Genomic DNA, 21,355 nt, shown 5'->3' with positions numbered 1-21,355 from the left:
ACAATCGGCGCAGAGAGAGATAGAAAGTGTTGTGTGTGTTCAGAGGATTCACGGCCGAAACGAACTATTTCCACTTATTGTCGTGTTAGAGGAGGAAGGTGGTGTTGTATGATGAGGATGATGAGGATGGCTCGTGGTAGTCGTTGCAGTCGTCGTGGTAGCACAGACAATATGATTGAGAATGTCTTGCATGGTGTTTCTCATGAACGAAATGTCCTTCTCCAAATCCTTAATATAGGTTTGTGTGCTCGTCATGAACGACTGCAGTTTGGTTTTGGTTTCTTTTAAAAAAGCGTTCGATACGGAAAAGTCTTCAACAATGGAATGTTCTTCTAAGTGATGCTTCAAATAGTCTTCGAGTTCACGACTATTATCACAGTGTGTGAGTATATTGGAGGAAGTGGATTCTGGATGTTCGGTTTGTGATTTTGGATAGGATTCAAAGAGCTCTTCTAGAATACTAATGTTGGCAAGTTGTCCCGACTCTTCGGAAGGTCTACTCCTGGTAAGAAGGTTATTCATTTCATGAATTTCTTTCTTTGATTGTGAGAATAGCTTGGAAACAGTTGCTTTTTGATTCATCTGTTGATCGAGCGCTGAAGCAAGCATGTACGAAATTTCTGTTCTTTCTTTCAGCTGTTGAACATAAATTTCAAGTTCTCCAAGCAAAAATTCATTTTCTTGCTTTGCTTCGGCGAGATCACAGGTTAAGGTCTCACATGCACTTCGCACATCCATGTATTCTAGGGAGCATATTCGAAGCTTTTCCTTTAGATCATCAATGACTTGCCTACTCTTTTGGCATTCCTCTTTCTCATGCAAATATTTCATTTCCATTTGTTTGTAGTTTTCCTCATAGGTTTCACATGCTGTATGAATGGACTCTAAATTAGTTTTGAGACTATTCACTTCAGAATCCTTAATTGACAGTTGAGCCTGTAACCAAAGAATCTTTTCGTTCATGTCTTTGTTTTCTTTTGATTTTGTCTCTGTCTTTTCTTTCTGCTTTCCGTAGCTATTTGAAAGTTGAAGATACAGCTCTTTTCGTAATATTTCTTTCTCACCCAACGATTGCTCAGTGAAGTCAATCAGAGATCGAGTGTGTTGTTTCAAGCTAATAAATAAATCTTCGATTCTAGAGCTAGGTTCTACAGGTGGTAATTCAATTTGGAATTTTTTCAATTCGCCTGAAATTTGGAATAACAAGTTTTCAATTCCTCCTTTAAGATTGGATATGAGTGTCTTTAAGGATAATATTTCATCGAGTTGCTTTAGATTGTCATTTTCCACTTGAGAGAGCTGTTCTGACGTGCTATTTAAAGTCGTTTGCATTCTCGCCTTTTCTTCCAATAAAGTCTCTTTCTCCCAACGCTCTTGATTAAATTTGAGTTCCATATTGCTGATCTTCTTTTCTAATTCTCTAATTTCATTGTTTTTTGCGCCAAGCTCATTATGAAGATTTTCTTTTGTTTCTTCTAGTTTCTCAATTATCGACTGCAAGAAAGAGTCAGACGTATTAACAGATGGTTCTTTAGGTGAGGATAATGTTTGTACCTGTTTTGTTAATAGAGTGATTTGCTTTAAGAGCTCCGAGTGCCCTCTAGCTTGTTCTTCGATATGGGCTTGCAAGTCGTTGTTTTTTAGTTCCATACTTCCAACTAACTTTCTTGATTTCTCGAGCTCAGTTTTGAGAAACTCGTTTTCTTTAACTTTTTGGCTGTTTTGCTTTGCTTCAAGCTGAAATAAATATACAGAATCTAGAATTTGCTTTAAATTATCTACCATTCTATCGTCACTTTCTTTTCCAATGACAGAAAGAATGTCTTTGACAATGGAGCTTGTATTTTTTAAATGGTTACTAAGGGTATTTGTCTTATTGAATAGTCGTTCAGTCTTTTTGCACATCGTATTCAATTTTTCCTCCACTCTGGAGGTGAAATCATCAAGACACAAAAAGAAATCTTGCTCGTACGACTCTAAAACATCACCAATGCTCTCTGAATTGTAGTTATTTGCTTGCATTTCTATTTCTTTGTCAAACTGGTCAAAATCAAGATCCTCTTCAGTAAGCTCATTGTTTAAGGCTTCCTCAATGACATTGGTAGAATTCGCTTGATCCTGTACCACTTCTCTAAATGTATATATTTTGTCTAGAGATTGTGTGAGCGCCTCCTTCTCAGCAGAAGAAGTATTATGTTTGAATATTGTGTTCAGAGAACATCTTACGGTTTTCTCTGCCTCTGACTGACTGTTTGATGTGCTTGACGTTGGAAAAACTGAATTATACTTGTTCATTAAGGATGACAGAGTGAATGAAAGTTCATGCTTTTGCTTGTTCCACTCTTTGATTTGAATGTTCAACAAACTCAAAGCTGCATTGATCTCTGTCATATCTCCACTGAAGTAGATGAGAGAGTTGTAGATTTCTTTGCTCTTATTCAATAAAACTGTGAATGCGTTGTCACTTCTGTTGTTGACAAGATTCATATAACTCATGGATAAAGACACGATTGATTCTTTAGATTCCTCAGAGTATTTTTCTAGCTCTCTTGTTATTGTTACTAAATGTTGAGTCCTCTCTTTAAGGATGAGAGCTTCTTTTTTTACATTCATTTCTAAATCCTTAATACTATTCAACAAAATATCTGTTTTAGAGAGTGTATTTGAGGCTGTTTAAAATCATTATTAATTTGGATGATGCATGTTAACATAAAACCGTAGTAGTAAAACATACTTGAGAAATATAAAAATGTGCTACAACATGAAAGTGCAGACAGTGTCTGATCAGATGGTAGTATTCGATTGAGAGTAACAGGTTCCAATAGGGCCTTTCCTTGCGCGTATTCTCCCCACAAGAAAATGTCCTTATTTCTTGATATTGCAATCGAATAATAAGATCCACTAAGAATGTCATCGATAGGTACATTTTCGAAAGAAGCTACTAGGGTTGGGTTGCAACATTCTTCATTCGTTTGACAGAGATATTTAGGTGCTCCAAATCCAAAGACTTGTCCCTCCTCTATCTTGTATAAATAATTGTTAATTTTCTTTTCAAAGTTACATACCCGAAAGCACTAATGAAAATTGTGATCCACATGTAGCCTTGTCAATTTTTTGTTTCATTAATTTTGTAACTGGGGAAGCATAGTATCTATCTATTGTGTCTCCTGTACCTAGTTGACCATTCTGGTTCAGTCCAAAACTGAACACTCTTCCATCCTCTGTCACACAAATAGTATGGAAATCACCAGCACACACTTGTTTTACAGTAAATTTCGAGAGGGTCTGAATAAAGTAAGGTCTCTCAGAGTAACTCACTGTCTCTGATTGTATGTTTGTGTCCACAATTTTTGTGTAGTAATCATGTCCTAGACATCCATAATAGTTGAATCCAAGCGAAAAACATTTTCCATCCTCAGTGAGTACAACGCCATGATACTTTCCAAAAACAATGTCCTTCACAACAATTTCAGATGTGACTTTTCCTTCATTAAAATAGAAATGTTCAATTCCGCATAGTTTGTATTGAACATTGAAGTCTATGATAGGTTTCGTCGACTCCCTTGTCGTCACTGTTCGTTCGCCACTACGTTCGTCATGTATGATTATTTGTCTTTGAGAAGTGTTTTTCAAGTCTTCTCGAGTGAGATTTAACAGCTTTCCGTCACCTGTAAGCAGTAGAATCGTATTATTATTATTTCCCTCAATTATCTTACACAAGTCTGCCTTTTTAATGTAGTACGAATTTAGTTGTGGCATTTGTTGATTATTAGTAAATGAATTGTCAGATCTAAATACCAAGCCATCGTCACTGATAACAATTATATCGTCCTCTCGATGTACAATGTTTGAAACTCCATTTCCATAAATCATCATGTTGCTTTTGTTCTCCGACGATGGTGAAGTTGGTTGCTGCATAATTTCGCAACACCAAACTCTTTCTTCATTTGCTTCCAATTCTAATGTTTTACACATTCAAACCGTTGAACATCTTCATTCGTCAAAAGTTTGCATACTTACTAAACCAATGACGCTGTTCCGAGAATATAGGTGCACTTTGTGAATGAGCACTTGCTGGGCTCATGAGAGAGGTCGCGTTGATCATTGAATTTTTTTCTTGTTGCGAAAGGCTTTATTTCACTTGCCAAACGTTTGGCATACAACGCTGCCAATAAGGTCGTGTGCAAGCCTTCTCTACCTACTGACGACGCCTACAATGATCATGTTTAAAGAGTATCTTGACGCAAAATGTAGTCTATACCACAACTCGAACAGATTCTCTCAAAAGCATGTATATGAATTGTAAATTCGACTGCCCTTTCGCTTGATATTCCACAAGTTGTGCATCCGAAAGTTTAACACTGTCCCAATCAACAGTTTTACAATGAATATGTAGTGAGAGTAAGAGAGGAGGATTATCATCCAGAAATATTTCTGATATAGATCGTAAATGAACTAGAGGAGTGAGATCAAGGATGAAATTGGAGCTGCATAAAAACTCAGATACCTTGTAATATTTTGTGAGGAATGAGAGATTTGTAATGTAGTTGTTGTTCAAGCGCAAGGATTGTAGAGTCTTTTTGAATTTAGCGTTTGCTAAGGGAGCTACAGAGGCATCTGTAAGGCTGTTTCCAGATAAGTCCAATTCTTTTAAGGCGCATAGGCTACATATGGAGGTTATTGACACATTATCGACGTCAAACATGTGGTTATAACTTAAATTTAGATATACTAGAGTGTCACAAAGGGAGGAAGGAAATCTTAGGGATCGTATGACATTGAAAGATAAATTAACAGTTTCAGCAAATGGAGGAAGATGTTCCAAGCTGGCAATCCTATTTCTAGCCAAAAAAACCTGCTTGAGCTTTTCCAATTTGGATAATGGAAAAATTGAAGAAATTCGAGTACCTTGTATGATAATTGTTTCCAGTGATGTGCATTTGTGAAGCCCACAAAGTGTAGAAATATTTTCTTTTTCTCCAAAATCTTCTTTCTCTGAGCATGCTTCAATACATTTTACAAGTGACAAATCATCTTTTGAATTCTTTTCCATTTCCTCTTTAACTATTCGATCGAGCACAGGATCTTTGATAGTGTGCTCAGAATCAGGAATTTCGTACGCTTCAGGTAATGTTTTCTTAGTTCGTCTGTTGGAAATAAATGAGTAACTAGATGTCAGTTGGGAAAAATATGGATTAATCTGACGTTGATCAACTTTCTGCACTAAATGTTTTCGTCTATAACTCAGTTCAAATGATTTATGGATGGATGGATCTGCAAAAAACGGCATGGATCTTGTAATCGTAGGACCAATTGCCTCATCAACTATTTCAAATGAATGTGTTGAACGAAAAGAGGTTGGTGGAACTTCATCGACAGTAGGCTGTTTTTCTGAGACTGTTTGATTTAATCTACCATCCTGTCTAGTCACATTGTTTTGGTCTTTCTTTGTGGGAGGTTTGTGTGATTCTTTGTTGGTTTGTTTTTTAGGAGTTTCTTTTTGCTCTACAGCTAATTTCTTTGAGGCTCCTTTTTTAACTTGTGTCGGTGGTTTTGGCTTTGGAATTGCTGTCTCCGTACTACTGGAGGCATTACTACTACTTCCACCACTACTGTCTCCATAAATCTTTCTTAGGTTAGCTTTGATTGTTGGCATGTATCGTTCCATAATTTTTTGCTTATTATCGTATGCATTAATACCAATAGCCCTTAAATATTCTCTTAACTCTGCCAAAGTCCATGTCTCAGCATCTCTTGGATCAAATGGCTTCTCTCTCTTTCCTTGTGACTTTTTGGAAGGTGTATAGCTTTTTGAAAAAACGCTTTCTGGGGAAACTAGTTTTGTACCCTTTGTGACAGTCTTTGATGTTGTTTCTATTCCCTCCTCAGAGTCCTCAGTGTCAAAATCTGTGTTTGACTTCAGTATCTTGTTGATGAGAGCTTTTCTATTACCTTTGATAGGCATGCTTCTTCTCTTGACTTCTTCTTGCAGCACTCCAATGGACAACTCTTCAAGAACGTCCTTGTTTGTCCAATCTATTGGCTCCGTGACCGTATTGCCGTCATCAGTGTCGTCATCATTTTCTTCTGAAATTGCTCTTTTTCTTTTCTTTTCGGATGAAGTCAATTCTGTATCGTCCAAATCTTCAACGGAAGAACTTTCTGCTTTTGAGTGATTCACATCAGACGGATCAAATATTGGTTTCCTTCGTGCTCGTTTTGGCGTTGTTGTAATTGTATCATCTTTTTCTTCATGATTGTTGTTGTTATTAATATCATCATCACTATTCATATTATCATCATCATTGATATTTTCCGTCTTTTCTAATGAATAATCTCCATGATCCGATCGTGTTTCATCCATCTCCTCTGCTGCTTCGTCAGCAACAGACGCTTTTGCAGGGGTCTTCTTTTTAGTTGATCTTCTCTTCGACTTTGGAGGCATATTTTTAAGCTGATGATGTGTTGATGGTGCAATATTTTGTTCTTGACCGTTACATCCGATAGATTATTTCATGAATCATTTGACCAAACTCTATCTGCTACTTGGTATGGAACAAAAAACCTCACCCACATCATGATTTCATCATCATCATCTCAAAGACTTTGGCGAGAAAATAAAAAATATGAATAGGCTGTGTGCCCGATTCACATCACTCCCTGCTGTGAGGAGTGTTGTTTCGTTGGCTCGGCAACCTTCTTACTTTGGAATCTGCAATAACTTTTCTCTAGGAATTATGAAACCTTCAATACCAGTCAAAAACAATGTTATCAAACCTGTAGAAAGACCAAACAAAATTGTAGTTTTGAATTTTAGTGAATCATCGAATTTGGTATCTGGAGGTATGTAGAATGGTGGCAATAGCAGTCGATTTAGATTGAAATGTTATGTTTTTTGTTGTTTCGGACATGGTGGAATTTAATTAATGGGTTGTATGCATATTCTTGAATTATTATCATTATTATAAATTGGTACTTTGGCGGAAATATTCGTACAATATGGATTGAAATAATAATATACATCATATGCACACATTGTACTTTCTATTTTGCTTCATTATTATTCGCTTTTAATTTTTCAATTTATCATACCAGTGATTCCTAAGAACAAACCAATGAGACCAATCATTATTGACACATTCAAAATGGACAGTGTAAAAAGGAAAAGACACAGAAAGATGAAGAAACACAAGTACAGAAAAAGATTGAAGAAGACAAGAAGTTTGAGAAAGAGATTGGGTAAGAGATAAGCACTTAATTACAAGCTCAGTTTTTGGCAGGTGCAGTTCACGAGGGTAGTACCAATTACTCATAAAAAACCTCTTATTGTTTATTGGTTTGAGAGTTCATCTCTTTTGCCCTTCGTTCCATATATCTTTCGTATACATCAAGGAAAATTTCTCTGCATGGAATTGCAACATCCAACTTGTTGCAAAGCAAGAATGCACCTGATAACTTTCTGTGAAGAGAGTAAGTAACAGGTGGTGGTGCTGTGAGTCTGTGTCTGAGCAAGGTTGGTATGATCTTGGTCACTCTTTCTGGAATGGCAGCACTTCTAAAGTCATATACACCCTCAGTCGAGAAGGGTTCACCAATGTAGATTGCTGCTTTGGCATGAGCTTCATTCATCTCTTGAGATTCTTCACCAGTTAAGAAACCCATCTTTCGAGAAGCGTCAATAACAGTGTCAACATCTTTGGTAGCGCTGGCATACACTACACGAATGTATTGATCTACAAACTCTTGTGGAAATTCCATGCATGCACCAAAATCTAGAAGATGCATTGTATCAGTTTTTACATCGTAGAAGAAATTAGACCAATTAGGATCTGTTTGCATAAATTTAAATTCAAAAAGCTCTTTCAGGCACAGCTTTAAGAGGAGCTTTGCAACCTTATTTCTCACCTCAACAGGACTGTCTTTGATTTGGTCAATTGTCTTTCCGTACTTGATTAGCTCAGTACAGAGAACTCTTCTTGTGGTGAACTCGTCTACAACATCAGGTACACTGAAACAGCTCATTGGAACATCAGTGACATAATTTCTTTGCTTCTCAGCAAGAGCATCTTCTTGAATGAGTTTTTTAAACTTCTTTTGGCACTTAGCCTCACGAATATAGTCACACTCCATAGATAGTTCTTTTCTTGCTTGTTCCATTGTTTTATCCAAGAAAGCGCCTCGAGGAACAAGGTTTGTGTATTTCATGAGTCTTTCAACATTTCTAATGTCACTATCGATTGATTCTGCAACTCCTGGGTACTGAACTTTAATTGCAACCTCTCGTCCGTTTGTAAGAATTCCTCTATGTACTTGACCTATTGAGGCTGCTGCAATTGGTTTCATGTCAAAATATTTAAATCCGCTTTTCCATTCTTCTCCGAATTGCGAAGACATGGCTTGTTCTAATTGCCATTGAGGCATAATATTTGCTGCATGTCTCACCTTTTCTAAGGCTTTTTGAATGACTGGTGGTACTGTACTCTCGTCTTGAATGGACATGACTTGTCCAATTTTTAGAGCTGCACCTCTCATCTTGCAGAGAGTGTCAGCCAAAATTTCAGCATTCTTTTCTGTTAAAACATCACTGACAGATAATTTTGGTTTTTCCTTGTTGGCTTCTTTAGGTATGTTTTCTGAGCTTTCTGATTCTGGCTGATCTTGCTTTTTAGAAGAAAAGGCAGCATTGACTCCAATTTTGATACCCAGAGCAGCAAACTGAATTGCTCTAGAAATTGAATTTGTTGGAACTTTCTTTTCTTTAAGTCCTGAACCGATACCATGAAGTTTGATTTCATCTTCACTCGTATGAATATCTTGCTGTTGTTCTGTTGCAACTGTGTTATCAGACTTGTGCTTCATCCTTTCTGTTATATCAGCTTGACCTAGCATAAGTGCCTCATACATTATCGAGCCATAATCCTCACTTGTAGATTTTTCTGATAAAGTTGATGTAGTGTTTGTTAACTTTTGTTCTTGTTTCGTAGCTATCGATGATGGTGTTTCATTGATTGCCTTAAAATGATCTTTAGGCTCAGATGAAGACTGTAAATTTGAATCAGAGATCTGTGTTTGTGCCTGAGGTTCTTCCACAATCTTCATGTCTATTGATGATGACGCAAAATTTCCGTAATTATCAAAGTAAATATTACTTGTTTTTGATACGGTCTGTTCCTGTTGCTTTTCAACGTTAAAATTCACGAATTGAGTTTGAGATAAAGAGTTCGTTGATTCAAACTTTGGAGTTTCGGAAGTTATTGTTGCTGAAGATGTCAAAGTGGATGAATTCATCACTCCATGATGATTCGGAGCATTTTGTATCGTTTTAATATTATGAGCAAATTGTTGTATTGGAGATTGTGGATAGAGAGTGAAGGGAGAGGTGGCCTTCTTCATTGAATTGGCACTTCGTTTACCGGAGGCCAACAATACGAGTCCAACTCCCTGAGCGACACGAAGGAAATCTTCGAGCATTTTTATTCTTGAAAAACATTGTTGATGTATTCTTAAATATTTCTTATTTAGAATATTTCGGAAATGATTGAATGCATCACATCCTGAGAAGCTCTCATGAATTTTGATATCAATAATAATAATAATTCAACGATTGATGTGTTTAATACCAACAATCAGAAATGCATCATTGCAATGATTTGGGATTATGCACCTTCTCTGGAGTCTCTTTATAGTCATGGGTTTGTTATTAGTGAGACTTGAGACTCCACATTCGAACACACACAGTTAAAACAAATAATCATTCGAATGAATACACCTTTCTTAGGGTGTGTGTTTCACAACAAATGTTTGTTGCTGTTTGTTCTTATTCGTTCTCTCTTCCACAGTTTGTTTGGCTTCTTGTGTCTCTTTGAGCATGTTTGCAGTTTGAGTCCCCAACAAATTTCTGTATTGAGGAGGAACGACATCTTTGAGCCAATCGCCATCAATCGCACACACATCTCTAATGTATTGTTTGGTTGTGAGAATCATTTGATTAAATAGAACACAATCAGGAAATGGATCTTGTAAAACACTGGAAGGATGAACTCTCACCTCAATATTATCAGTCACCGTTCGATACATTCTCTTATTGGGCACTCGAACGGCAATATTTGTGAAAAATCCAGCACAGAGTGCTTTTCGAACCATAGTCGTGTCTTTCCCACATGAAACAATTTCAATATTCATGTTGAGGAGATAGTCTCTCAGTTGTTTTCTCACTTCCAATACTTTGGTCATGGATTTGTAATTAATGTAGTGATCAAAACACCACTTTTTGATATCTTCTTTTGCACTCTTTTTCACTAGATTAAATTCTCGAAAGGCAGTCAATAATGTTAAATGATCTCCTGTTCGTGAGACAAATTTCATCTTAATCTTGTTAGCCTCCTCTCGTTTATGAAAAGGAGCATAGAAAATGGATTCCACTGAGAGCATGGAAACAATATCGAGAACTTCTTTGGTACATCCAAATTCTGTCGATCTCAACAAAGAGACGGCAAACATTGGTTCCAATGGGAAACCTGCCATCCTTACTCCCAATTCAGTGAGTGATCCTTTATCATCCAAAGCTCCTAAATGATAAAGAGTTTCAAGCGACTTTTTGAGAGACTCTTTTGGAGGTTTGTCCATAAAATCAAATTTGTGTACCTTATCAATTCCCATCGATTTAAGTTGAAGAACCACTGTAGAGAGATTACATCTCAAAATCTCTGGTAATGTGAAATCATCTAGAGCGTGATAAGCTTCCTCCGTGTAGAGTCGATAACATTTTCCACTCGATTCTCTGCCGGCTCTACCAGATCTTTGACGAGCAGAGGCTTTGGATATTGGAGTGAGAGCTAAAGACTCCATTCCATTGAGCGGATTAAAAGCCTTAGATTTCACAAAACCTGTATCAATGACAAATCGAATGCCATTAATGGTAATGGATGTTTCTGCAATGTTGGTTGCGAGAATGACTTTTCTACAACCAGGAGGGGCAGGTTCAAATACTTCCATTTGTTTCTCTGAGGGTAAGGCAGAGAAGATAGGGCATACCATTAACTTGATTTCAACATTTAAACAATAAGGATTATTATTATATCATTAATTAACAGAATTTTGGAATTAGAATTTTGAACATGATGGTGATGAACATACCTTAAGTGATTCAGGTGGAAGAAGTTGTGCTTTTTGTTCCAACAATTTGGCCACTTGTTCAATTTCTTCTTGTCCTGTTAAAAATACAAGAATGTCTCCTTTGGATTCTCCTTGCTCTGTTTGTTCATCCAAGTGGATTTGAAAAGTTGTAGTAATTGCAGCATCTACATAGTCAGCAATTGGTTGTTCTGTATAATAAATTTCTACAGGAAATTGACGACCAGAGACATATAAAATCTTGGCACTAGTTGTTGTGTTGGTTGGATCAACCAATTCAATGCACCTTCTCAATGAGAACTTACTTGTCGTAGAATTTAGAAAAAGCTTGAGCCTCTAAGGTGGCACTCATGATTATAACTTTTAAATCATCTCGTTGGCTCAACAATCGTTTCACAACACCAAACAGAACATCTGTATGCAAAGTTCTTTCGTGAGCTTCGTCAAGAATAATTACAGAGTATCTTTTAAGTAGAGGATCTATTTGTGACTCTCTGAGCAGCATACCGTCCGTTAAATACTTAATTCTTGTTTTTTGCGGATGCGACACATCTTCAAAACGAATTGTGTAACCAACTTGTTCTCCTAGTTTGATGTTCATTTCCTCTGAGACACGTCTAGAAATTGAAATGGCAGCAACTCTTCTTGGTTGTGTAATTGCAATACATCCCTCTCCACAAATACCACTCTCAAAAATGAATTGTGGAATTTCTTTCATACACATGGTTAAAGAATTTTACTTTGAAAAATTATCAAATTTTTCTTACGTACGAGTTGTCTGTGTCAACAGGTTCATGAAATTGTACAATCATTGGAATTTCAATTTAAAAAGAATTCGTTCCTTTGTTTGGTGTTGCTGTACCTCATTTGAAAATCACATACCTTTCCTGAACCAGTCTCACCAACTACTACAATTGTTTTACTTTTTTTAAATTCCTCAATTAACGCGTCTCGAGCACTATAAATTGGAAGAGACTTTCTTTCTTGTTGAATTTTTAAATATTTTTCATTCGAGGAAAGTTTTGTTTTTTTAGCTGCATTATTGGGAAAACTTTTAATGACTTTAAATTCCTCTTTCGTTTTAGTATTAATATTCGAATGATCGTTTGAAACTGAAGTTTCATCAGTGTGATGATCAACATTCTCCGATATGTTATTCATCATACTTTTTCGTTTCTTTGAGCTTCCATTCCATGTCAATGTTGATTCCGAAGAGAGTGTCATATCGGATCGAAAAGATGCGTTCATGAATTAATTTTTTTCTTCTTCAACAAAGATTTGCAAGATACGATTGAAGAACACAGTTGGACTACAATGTTCGTTCAAATTCTTGAAGACGAAAAATTCAACGTAATGTTGCACAACCATCAACCTTCCAGGCACAATACTTTCAACAGAAGACCATGACCAAATACACAGTGAGCTGAGATCAAATCGCTGACTTCGAGGAAGTCGTAACCCACACGCAGCCAGAATATTTTATTACAAAGGAGCTCAAAATTGTTGAACATTTCGCATTAAAAAAAATAACCTAACTTTGAATACACAATCTCTATCACACACAACATGTCCAACATTTTCTCATTCTTTGGTCAAGAAATCAAGACTGGCCCACCACAAACCTTTGAAATCCCATTCGGTGAAGTTGTTCTCCACCTCTCTACTATTGCTCTTGCTAAGGATACTCCAAAGGGATCAATCACTAGAGTCTATGTTCACACTGTTGATGATGAAGACAGCGAAAAAGATAACAAGTTTGTTGTTTGCACCCTTGTTGGAAAGGAGAAGGAATCTGTTGTTGTTGATTTGAACTTTAGCGAGGATGTCGCTCTCTCTTTGGAGACTACTGCTGGAGATGATGTTGCTGTTCACGTTACTGGTTACATCAACTTGGTCGGCGAAGAGGACGAAGAAGGTGAGTATGGCGGCTATTCTTTCATTGACGATGAAGAGGCTGATGGAAATGAATCAGATGAAGAAAAGAACAAAATTTTGAGACAAATGTTGGAGGAAGAAGATGAAGATGAGGATGACGAAGATTTCAAGCCAGATTTGAACGAGTCCACTGAATCTGCCACTAAAATTGAGGAGTTGACTGACGAAGATGAAGTTGAACCTCCAATGGGTGGTGAAGAGGATGAGGATGATGAGGAAATCGATGATGAAGTCGCTGAAATTGTCATGGAGAAAGTTAGTGCCCTTGAGGAGAAACTCGGAAGAGAAGCTACCGATGCAGAAATCAAGAAGATTTTGGATGAGGTCCAAAAGAAGGCCGGGCAACCAAAGAAAGAGGAAGAGAAGAAGCAACCACCTAAGCAACAACAAAAGCAAGCTCAAAAGAAGGAAACTCCAAAGGAATCACCAAAGAAGCAAGCTCCAAAGCAAGACGAAAGCTCAAAGAAGAGGAAACAAGAAGAAGCCATCGGAAACAACAACAACAAGAAGAACAAGAAGAATAAGAAGAAGAAGTAAATCTAAGAAACAGCCATAAATCTTGATCATTGTGTAATTTTGAAAATTTATTTCTTTGACAACGATTGGCTTTCCTTTTTGGTGGCACTTTTATTTACATTAAAGATTTACAATGCTAACAGGGTGTAAACATGACGCAGGTATTTGCACATAACCTACCTTTGAATACAAGTACAGCAAGATTCCCGTTAAAGTATAAATACAGAAGGTTCTTTGCTTCATGTGTTATGGAAAACCCGAATCCCTCTCCGATCATGCAATGCCACGATTTTCCATACTTTTTGTCCATTTGAATTTTAATTGCTTTTGCAGCGTTTTCATAATTTTGGGGTTGTTTTTCCAATGCTGTCTCAATTGCTGAGGAAACTGTCTCAACACAATCAATCCTCATATCCTCAGGCATATCACAATGCTGCAACATCATTTCCGTCATGATGATTTTCGGAATCCAAATGTTGTTGTATGAAAAAGATGAAGAACGAAGAATCATCGGGTTCTCACCTACCCTCACAAGAGCCAAGTTATTTGCTGGATTTCCCTCAGTTTGTTCCATATGGATATTTTTTTGTAAATCAAAATGGCGCCACATCAATCGAAAATGGGTTGAACATTCAATCGAAATTTGCAATCTTAGTGATGATGGTGCTGGCTTGACTCAATGTGCAGGTGTGATGGTAGCGCATGTCCCAAATGTGAGCTCTTAATTCATTGTGCATCCACAACAGTCGTCAATTCAAGGAAATGTATTTTGTTAGCTTACAAGAGTTGTTTAAATCGGACCAAAACTGCTTTGAACGATAACGGTCATGAAAGAACATTCATAAAAAAATGAGCATTAATGATTCAAAAGTTACGACCGACGAACAGGAAGAACATGATGCCTTAACGATGAAGGAATCCCTCTATGAGAGGGGGAGAAAGTTTTTAGATCAAAAGGAGCAAAAACTGATGAAGGAAAGAGAAAGAATGGAGACTAGAGGTGATGATGAATGTACTTTTCAGCCGACAATTTCAAAAAAGGCTAAAAAACTCGTGAGAGAAGAGAGTTTATATGAATTCAATAACAAATGGGTAAGTTTTGAGGTTTGTATGAATTCACTGGCAATCCTCAACATTGATCGTTACAGAAATCAAAAGTAGACCAAAATTTGGAGGAGATGCGAGCAAAGCAAGCCCAAAAAGAGGAAGAGCTGATATCAGCAAAACCAGCTCCTCTCTCCTTAGTATCTCAATTCATCATCATGAAGAAGATGGAACAGAAAGAATATAGTGGGCCAATTTCGGGATGGGAAAAAAGGTTTGATGAGTTTAGGCAAAAGCCCTCTGGTGTGGATGACGAGCAATATGATTTTTCACCCAAGATCAATGAAAAGTCAGCCATGCTTGCCCAAAAACATCGGACCGAGCAAGAAGCTTCCTTAGATACATTTGAGAGACTCTATGAGGATGCAAAGAAAAAGAAAAACGACGAAGATTCTTCAAATTTGAAAAAAGAGAAAAGAAAGAACAACACATCTGAACACAACACAAGCTCCAACAGTACCGATGATGAAAAAAACAAAACTAAGGCTTCAGAGACTGATTTTTACAAAAAGGTTATGGAGCGTCAGTCCGAAGCAGAAAAGAAAAAAGCTAAGCTAAAGGAGGATGAGGAGGATAAATATTCGTTTAAACCCCATATCAACAGACATTCCTTAGATCTTGCAAAGCACATTGAACGACAGCCCTTGTACTCTCCAAGGAAATCACAAGAAGATCACAATTCCTTCAACGTCAATGAAGGTCCAAATGCTCACAAAAAGAAATTTGAAGTAGAATCATTTCTTCAGAGAAGGTTGCAAAAAGAAAAGCAACGTCAAGACAGGATTAAGCAAATGAAACATGATATTGATGAGCTTGAAATGAAGGAATGTACTTTCAAGCCAATTATTAACCCCAAGTCTCTTGAGCTCGCTTCTCTGTGGATTGAATCTTTTGACAAAGATTTAGAAGAGCTGTATGAATTTGATCCTCGTTTTAACAATTCAGGATCTCCAAAACCCTATCTGAAAAAACATTCAAGTAATTATATTGATTACTCCATATCTCCAAAACACAACAATTCGTCAACGCATGAGAGAAGGAGAACGGTTGACAGCAAAGCAAGCATGATTATTGAATCACTTTTTGATGAATCCTCAGTTGTAAAAGATAGAACCCCTTATCGACGTACTCCAACCAGTGCTTCTAAAACCTCTCCGGTTAAATCCACTGGTACATCTTCAAACGTCTCACCCATCGTTTATTCTGATTCGAAGAAAGATGGTATAATTACTCCATCAACTCAGATGAAACATATTGACGAATTTGACGATGACGAGCTAGCATCAATTGAAAATGAAATGCAGTCTGCCATTAAGGAGTTTGAAGAGTGGAGCCAATTCGACAATTTGTCTCTGTAATCTCCAGTTTTAGGTAATAAAGCTTTGTATTTCTTTTGAAACTTTAGAGATTGATTCCTTGAGATCGACAATTTTTGAAGGAGTGTCTATCCAATGTAAATCCACTCGTCCATCTATGTATCCAATTGCCACTCTGTCATTCTTGTTGAGTGACTTCATTAGTTCCTGTTGATTACTAACAACAATACGTTGAGCCTTATCTTTTTGTGAGAGGCTTAGAATTCCTAACTTGCAGCTCACACGGTTGACTCTGTCTTTCTCGTGTCCCTTAAGAGTGACTTTCTCTTGAGCAATAACAATATCGTTTTGAGAAAGGTTAATTACTATAAGATCGTCTTCACTGGTGAGCACATAAAACTGTGAGGCATCCACAGAACTCCATTTGACATCAACAACACAGCAATTGCAATAGTTTTTGAAACTTATAATTGGATCTTCATACCCTTTCAAATAGATGGCAAATTGACCATTTTCGAATCCGGCAAGAAAATACTGGGGCATAAAAAGAGAGAAATCCATACATGTCACTCGGGACATTAAATGATGAATGTTTGAAGAATATCCGTCTTTTCGTTTGACGCTATTGTACGGTTTTACATTCTCAATAAATCGTCCTCTACGTAATATTTGCCCAAAATCTGTTCCCACCACAAATCTTTTCAAAGGTTTTGTGTATTTATGTCAAAGAAAATAAATTTATGAAATGTCAATAACTTACTGAGATGGGTCGTCAGGATCAATTTCTAAACAAGCAGCAGCAGATATTGAAGGAATAAAAGAGTTGTGTTCAATCTGCTCTATTGAGTTGATTCCTTTAAGAATGGTTGCCGCTAGACTTGTTTCTCTTTCAATATCAGCTCGTTTTAAATTAATGTCCAATAAAGGTTCTCCAAAAATGTTCATTCTTCCACTGTTTACAAGTTTTACTTTTCCTCCAATGCTTAGCCCAAACTCTGAGTCGGTCAAACTACTACTCCTATTAAGAATTTTGATGATGCAACTCGGAATGAACAAACTTACTGTTGAGAGAGAAACATGACCAACCAAAATATAACATTTCCTGCTTCGTCTAAAGAGATAAAGTAATCTCCCATTGATCTAATCTCTTTGGAATACATGGAAAGGGAAGCGCTGATTGATTTCACACTTGTCTGTACAGTGTGAATTGGAAAATACGTCAAAGAGTATGTCTCTTCAAATATTAAAACTAACATTTGTACCTACCACTGAACATAAATGGGTTTCTCCAAACATGTTAGCTGTCGAAAAAGAGGGAAATATTGTTGAAACAAAAGTATCTCCAATTTGAATCGTTTTTGGTTTTTGGTTGCAATCCCATACTACTACTGAGCCATCCTTACATCCTCCAATGACAATATGAGAGCGATCAAGCAAAAAGCACACAGAGGTGAGTTCTGATCCGCATCGAAGACATCTTTTGAAGGTCAGAGTTTTTTGTTCATATCATTGTTGAAGTGTTTCACTTACATTGTTGGAGATCTTTCGTTTAGAGGGTCCCAAATGCATATCAATCCCTCTTCCAAAATACAAGATTCTGATTTTGAGGGCCCATAACACACAAGCATTTGATTGTCCTTTGTAAAGGTAATTTCTCTTACTTCTCGATCCTTTGTTAAAGGAGTTGAAAACACAGAATAATTTGAGCTGAATTTAAACATTGATTCTCTCTTCTTAGCATCTTCACTGGTTGATTTTGAGTCTGTGTTGGATTCCAAAATTCTGTCACAAACTGGGTAGACAGCTTTTAAAAATCTTGAAAGTGTTAAGGAATTAAATTTGAATTTGTCCATGCTATTTTTTGGAGTACTTTTGTTTGAAATTCCGATGTCTTCAGGAGCTTGTACTCCTTTAGAAACTTGAGTTTGTGGAATTGTATTCATTCCCATTTCTTTTCTTTCGTCGATCGGAGGACATTGAGTTGAGGTGTTGAGTGTTGTATCTTTGCCAAAAGATCGTTGATACATTTCATAATCTGAAAGAGGCGGCAAATCAATTATTTCAAAGGAGATGTTGTCAAGCGAAATGAGTTCCAATAATTTTGTTGCTCTATCGTACTTCTTTTGAATCTTTTCTAGCCTCTCTTTCTCCTCTTTTGAAAGTGTTGGTTTAATTTTGATTGCTTTAAACGATTCCTCTTGATTCTTAATGACTGGATATTCTGTCTCTCTAATTGTTCCGGTGATATACAAACAGTCTTCTTCAGAATTTGTCACTACAACCTACCTATTGAATCCCGACGAAGACATCGGAATGGTTGCTGTATTAAGTGTTGTTGTACTAGCTGGAGTAAGGTTTGAATTGTTTGGAATCATTGACTGTGCTGAAGCCTGCTTGGATGAAACCACCATCATGGCCTGAGGAGAAGGAGTTTCATCTTCCTCGAAATCGTCCTCGAAATCGTCCTCAAAATCATCAAATTCATAATCGCTCATTTTTTGCTACAAGTCAAAAAAAGAGAGAATTACGAATCGAAAATTGTTGTATTGAAATGGCGGGTGTTTGATGTGGGTGGCATTATTTTGCAAATTTAGAAATCAAGACATTAGATTGATGTATGAGATCTTTCAGATTGTCGAGCTGTTTGGTTGGAATCTGGCCCAAGTATTGATGCTCCATCTTGACATAGATTGCTTTCTTGAGGGAGTTAATGAATAGAGTTTCACTCTTGTCCTCTACAGAGGTGGTTCTTGTTGGTCGTGGAGAGAAAAGAAGGTTCACAGGTAACAAATTGCTGTCATTGTCATCTTGTTCATCCTCTTCATCATCATCACCATTTTCAGATCTCTCAGACATGGTCTTGAGATTGAGATAGGTCTGACTTGTGAGATTATCCAATTTTGCCTCTTTTTGTTTGATCATGGTCACTGCTTCGTCTTCACCTCCTGCTTCTGTAATTTTCATTAATACATTCGAGTAAGATTCCTGAACAATGGATAAGAAAATGTTCACAATGGCACAAACTATCAAGCATTGTATGCTCGTAAAATGAACTCTCTATGTATTGTTACTTACTAAATAATAATAACTGTGATCATAATGATATTAAGAGTCATTCATCAATGTAAATGTTAATTCTACTTACGAAGATTAAGACATACAATCTTCCTAGAGCTTTGTGAAATAAACTAAACGCAAATGTCTTGTCGAAAACAATTCTCAAATTGTCACCGTGCATGGCACTATATAATGTAACCATAGTTCCATCAACATCTCTGAAGTCTTTAAAGATGCAGGTATTGATCTTCCTCACTATCATAGATAAATGAAGTACTTACAATTAGAGTAAAAACCGAACCACATCACACCACAACAAACAAATCCTGCAAATATTGGAGAAATACTTCCAACATATCTCAATACAGTTGGAATGGATTTGGTAAAGGCTCTTGCCACTGTAAAAAGAGTCATGTTAAACTTGTTTGGTTTAAACAAATATTCATGTCTACTCACCTAAATAGAACTTGGCTTGGTAATTGAAATACTTGGTCAAGTTAATGAGAGAACAAAAGGATCCAACACCAAGGCATGTCTGAGAAAAAACGTCCATTGTTTCGTTTGTAACCGTTTTAATGATCATTGCAAGAAATCCAAGAATGAGCAGAAAATCTTTGAGGAATACTATGAAAAGCGAAAATCCCAAATATTCAGACAATAAAGTTGAAATTGTAAGCATTCTGTTCGTTTTTCTTCGTTTCTATTTAGAAATAAACAATTATTTAATAATTGTTTGAATAAATATATACTTTGTTGTTAGAACATTATACTTACATAAAACACCCTCACTCTTGTGATTACGGATTTGGAATAGAACACAAGGGAAAGAAAAGATATCAGACAAACAAAGAGACCTACATATCCTCTGGGTCTCTTAAAAATTGAAATGTAAAAATCAGAATCATTTGCAACACAGTTTTCTATCAATCAATATTAGCAAGTTGTCTATGCATGTACCATCCATAGAATGTACCTACCATAATTTCTATTCAATCTTAAATCTACTCTTCCACCTCCAAAAAATTTGAAATTGAACTGAACTGTCCATTTGTAACAACTGGAATAACCTGGCAAACTTGTATCGAGAGTAATGATCTTGAAAAAGAGCTCCATATGTTGGATTCTGTCCACAACATACTTCAACTCTTCTCCTGTCACATTAAACAAAGTTCCTAATGGGTCATCTTTTGTTAAATTTTCAAATACCTCAACAGTGTCTGAGAAAAGAACAGAAGAAATGTCACCTCTTGCAATAAATCTCCAGTCTACTATGGAGGGATCTGAGTCGTACACTGTTTCATTGGACAAGAGTTGTCTCGGATTTTCTTTTAACATTAGCACATGCAATTTGACAAGATCTTGCGAAGTCGGAATTACCACACTCACAGAATCTTCTTGTACAGAGTAGTATTTTAACACAATCGATTGAATATTCTTTTGCAAGTCGTCCACGTTGTAAATATAACTTGTATAAAAACCTTATTTAAATTATTATTTTCAAATTTGAAATAAGGTTGAGTATCAATTAAAAGCATGACACGCCACGTACCATCGTCATTTTCCTTAATTCCTTCAAATCCACTTCAAAAATATATTGTTATCAATTATTTCTCTTTCAATTACAACACTTACGGAGGCAGGAAGTAGTTGGCAAATGAGGTTGAAATGTCAGTTTTGTAATTTTTGAACTCGGATACATAGAAAGAAACAAATAAAATCACCAAAAAGACTTGAAGAATGTCAACAACCATTTTGGTTGGAAAGACTCTGTACTTTAAAAACTTTTGGATCAATGATAATTGGATGGTATCATCTTCTCCAATATCTTGAGGAAGAACTGTTTGCTTCAAAAATCGATAGGACCGAGAGAAGAATGTTGGAGTCTCTACAATTACACGAGTATTTGACGGTAAACTATCATCTTGAACGCTATTGATGCTCTGTCTATTGTTATTATTATTATTTAAATTTCTACTTTCATCATCATCATTATCAGAATCGTGCAACAAGGAAACTTGAAGGTTATTATTGTTATTTGCCGACATTTTCAATTTCCAATAAATATGATCAATTCTTGCAATTCAAAGAATGAATCAATTCAATTGTTTTTAGTTCTTGCCGCTGTGTGGATTTTGGTTTTAATGAGCCAGCATGCGGTGTGAGAGAGTGCCTTCGGAATAGGGGATGATTTTTTTGAGATGATTTTCCTTTTGATCTTTGAAGAAAATTTTCAGGTAGAACGGTTATCACTGTTCGCCTAGAGAGAATATTCAAAAAGTAAAACCACTCATGAT

At 36.5% G+C, this 21,355-nt stretch overlaps 9 protein-coding genes across 9 annotated transcripts; 3 read left to right on the top strand and 6 right to left on the bottom strand.

Moving 5' to 3' along the window:
- Nucleotides 1–48: 48 nt before the first annotated feature.
- On the bottom strand, nucleotides 49–4,105 carry FDP41_005169 (uncharacterized protein; the record flags this gene model as incomplete). The annotated part of the gene is made up of 4 exons (XM_044708664.1): nucleotides 49–2,669; nucleotides 2,735–3,019; nucleotides 3,066–3,959; nucleotides 4,021–4,105. 4 exons carry the CDS (start codon nucleotides 4,103–4,105, stop codon nucleotides 49–51), a joined length of 3,885 nt encoding a protein of 1,294 aa, XP_044560555.1.
- A 150-nt stretch (nucleotides 4,106–4,255) lies between these two features.
- FDP41_005168 (uncharacterized protein) lies at nucleotides 4,256–6,445 on the bottom strand (the record flags this gene model as incomplete). The annotated part of the gene is made up of 1 exon (XM_044708663.1): nucleotides 4,256–6,445. One exon carries the CDS (start codon nucleotides 6,443–6,445, stop codon nucleotides 4,256–4,258), a length of 2,190 nt encoding a protein of 729 aa, XP_044560554.1.
- A 181-nt stretch (nucleotides 6,446–6,626) lies between these two features.
- FDP41_005167 (uncharacterized protein) lies at nucleotides 6,627–7,250 on the top strand (the record flags this gene model as incomplete). The annotated part of the gene is made up of 2 exons (XM_044708662.1): nucleotides 6,627–6,843; nucleotides 7,096–7,250. 2 exons carry the CDS (start codon nucleotides 6,627–6,629, stop codon nucleotides 7,248–7,250), a joined length of 372 nt encoding a protein of 123 aa, XP_044560553.1.
- Nucleotides 7,251–7,323: 73 nt separating this feature from the next.
- Nucleotides 7,324–9,471, bottom strand: FDP41_005166 (uncharacterized protein; the record flags this gene model as incomplete). Its single annotated transcript, XM_044708661.1, has 1 exon — nucleotides 7,324–9,471. One exon carries the CDS (start codon nucleotides 9,469–9,471, stop codon nucleotides 7,324–7,326), a length of 2,148 nt encoding a protein of 715 aa, XP_044560552.1.
- A 303-nt stretch (nucleotides 9,472–9,774) lies between these two features.
- FDP41_005165 (uncharacterized protein) lies at nucleotides 9,775–12,381 on the bottom strand (the record flags this gene model as incomplete). The annotated part of the gene is made up of 5 exons (XM_044708660.1): nucleotides 9,775–11,040; nucleotides 11,137–11,380; nucleotides 11,439–11,844; nucleotides 11,905–11,911; nucleotides 12,016–12,381. The coding sequence occupies 5 exons, from the start codon at nucleotides 12,379–12,381 to the stop codon at nucleotides 9,775–9,777; spliced, it is 2,289 nt and encodes a 762-aa protein (XP_044560551.1).
- Nucleotides 12,382–12,699: 318 nt separating this feature from the next.
- FDP41_005164 (uncharacterized protein) lies at nucleotides 12,700–13,605 on the top strand (the record flags this gene model as incomplete). Its single annotated transcript, XM_044708659.1, has 2 exons — nucleotides 12,700–13,048; nucleotides 13,106–13,605. The coding sequence occupies 2 exons, from the start codon at nucleotides 12,700–12,702 to the stop codon at nucleotides 13,603–13,605; spliced, it is 849 nt and encodes a 282-aa protein (XP_044560550.1).
- An 828-nt stretch (nucleotides 13,606–14,433) lies between these two features.
- FDP41_005163 (uncharacterized protein) lies at nucleotides 14,434–16,046 on the top strand (the record flags this gene model as incomplete). The annotated part of the gene is made up of 2 exons (XM_044708658.1): nucleotides 14,434–14,676; nucleotides 14,733–16,046. The coding sequence occupies 2 exons, from the start codon at nucleotides 14,434–14,436 to the stop codon at nucleotides 16,044–16,046; spliced, it is 1,557 nt and encodes a 518-aa protein (XP_044560549.1).
- Nucleotides 16,047–16,055: 9 nt separating this feature from the next.
- Nucleotides 16,056–18,499, bottom strand: FDP41_005162 (uncharacterized protein; the record flags this gene model as incomplete). The annotated part of the gene is made up of 6 exons (XM_044708657.1): nucleotides 16,056–16,701; nucleotides 16,765–17,022; nucleotides 17,067–17,197; nucleotides 17,271–17,481; nucleotides 17,535–18,233; nucleotides 18,291–18,499. The coding sequence occupies 6 exons, from the start codon at nucleotides 18,497–18,499 to the stop codon at nucleotides 16,056–16,058; spliced, it is 2,154 nt and encodes a 717-aa protein (XP_044560548.1).
- An 82-nt stretch (nucleotides 18,500–18,581) lies between these two features.
- On the bottom strand, nucleotides 18,582–21,106 carry FDP41_005161 (uncharacterized protein; the record flags this gene model as incomplete). The annotated part of the gene is made up of 9 exons (XM_044708656.1): nucleotides 18,582–19,027; nucleotides 19,080–19,092; nucleotides 19,150–19,286; nucleotides 19,343–19,459; nucleotides 19,518–19,761; nucleotides 19,836–19,981; nucleotides 20,039–20,539; nucleotides 20,611–20,642; nucleotides 20,694–21,106. 9 exons carry the CDS (start codon nucleotides 21,104–21,106, stop codon nucleotides 18,582–18,584), a joined length of 2,049 nt encoding a protein of 682 aa, XP_044560547.1.
- Nucleotides 21,107–21,355: the final 249 nt, after the last annotated feature.

This window comes from Naegleria fowleri (genome assembly GCF_008403515.1).
Source record: "Naegleria fowleri strain ATCC 30894 chromosome Unknown tig43, whole genome shotgun sequence".
In the NCBI taxonomy this organism is placed as follows: Eukaryota; Heterolobosea; class Eutetramitea; order Acrasida; family Naegleriidae; genus Naegleria; species Naegleria fowleri.
The sequence above is the reverse complement of the archived record's forward strand: the minus strand, read 5'-3'. Positions and strand labels throughout refer to the sequence as shown.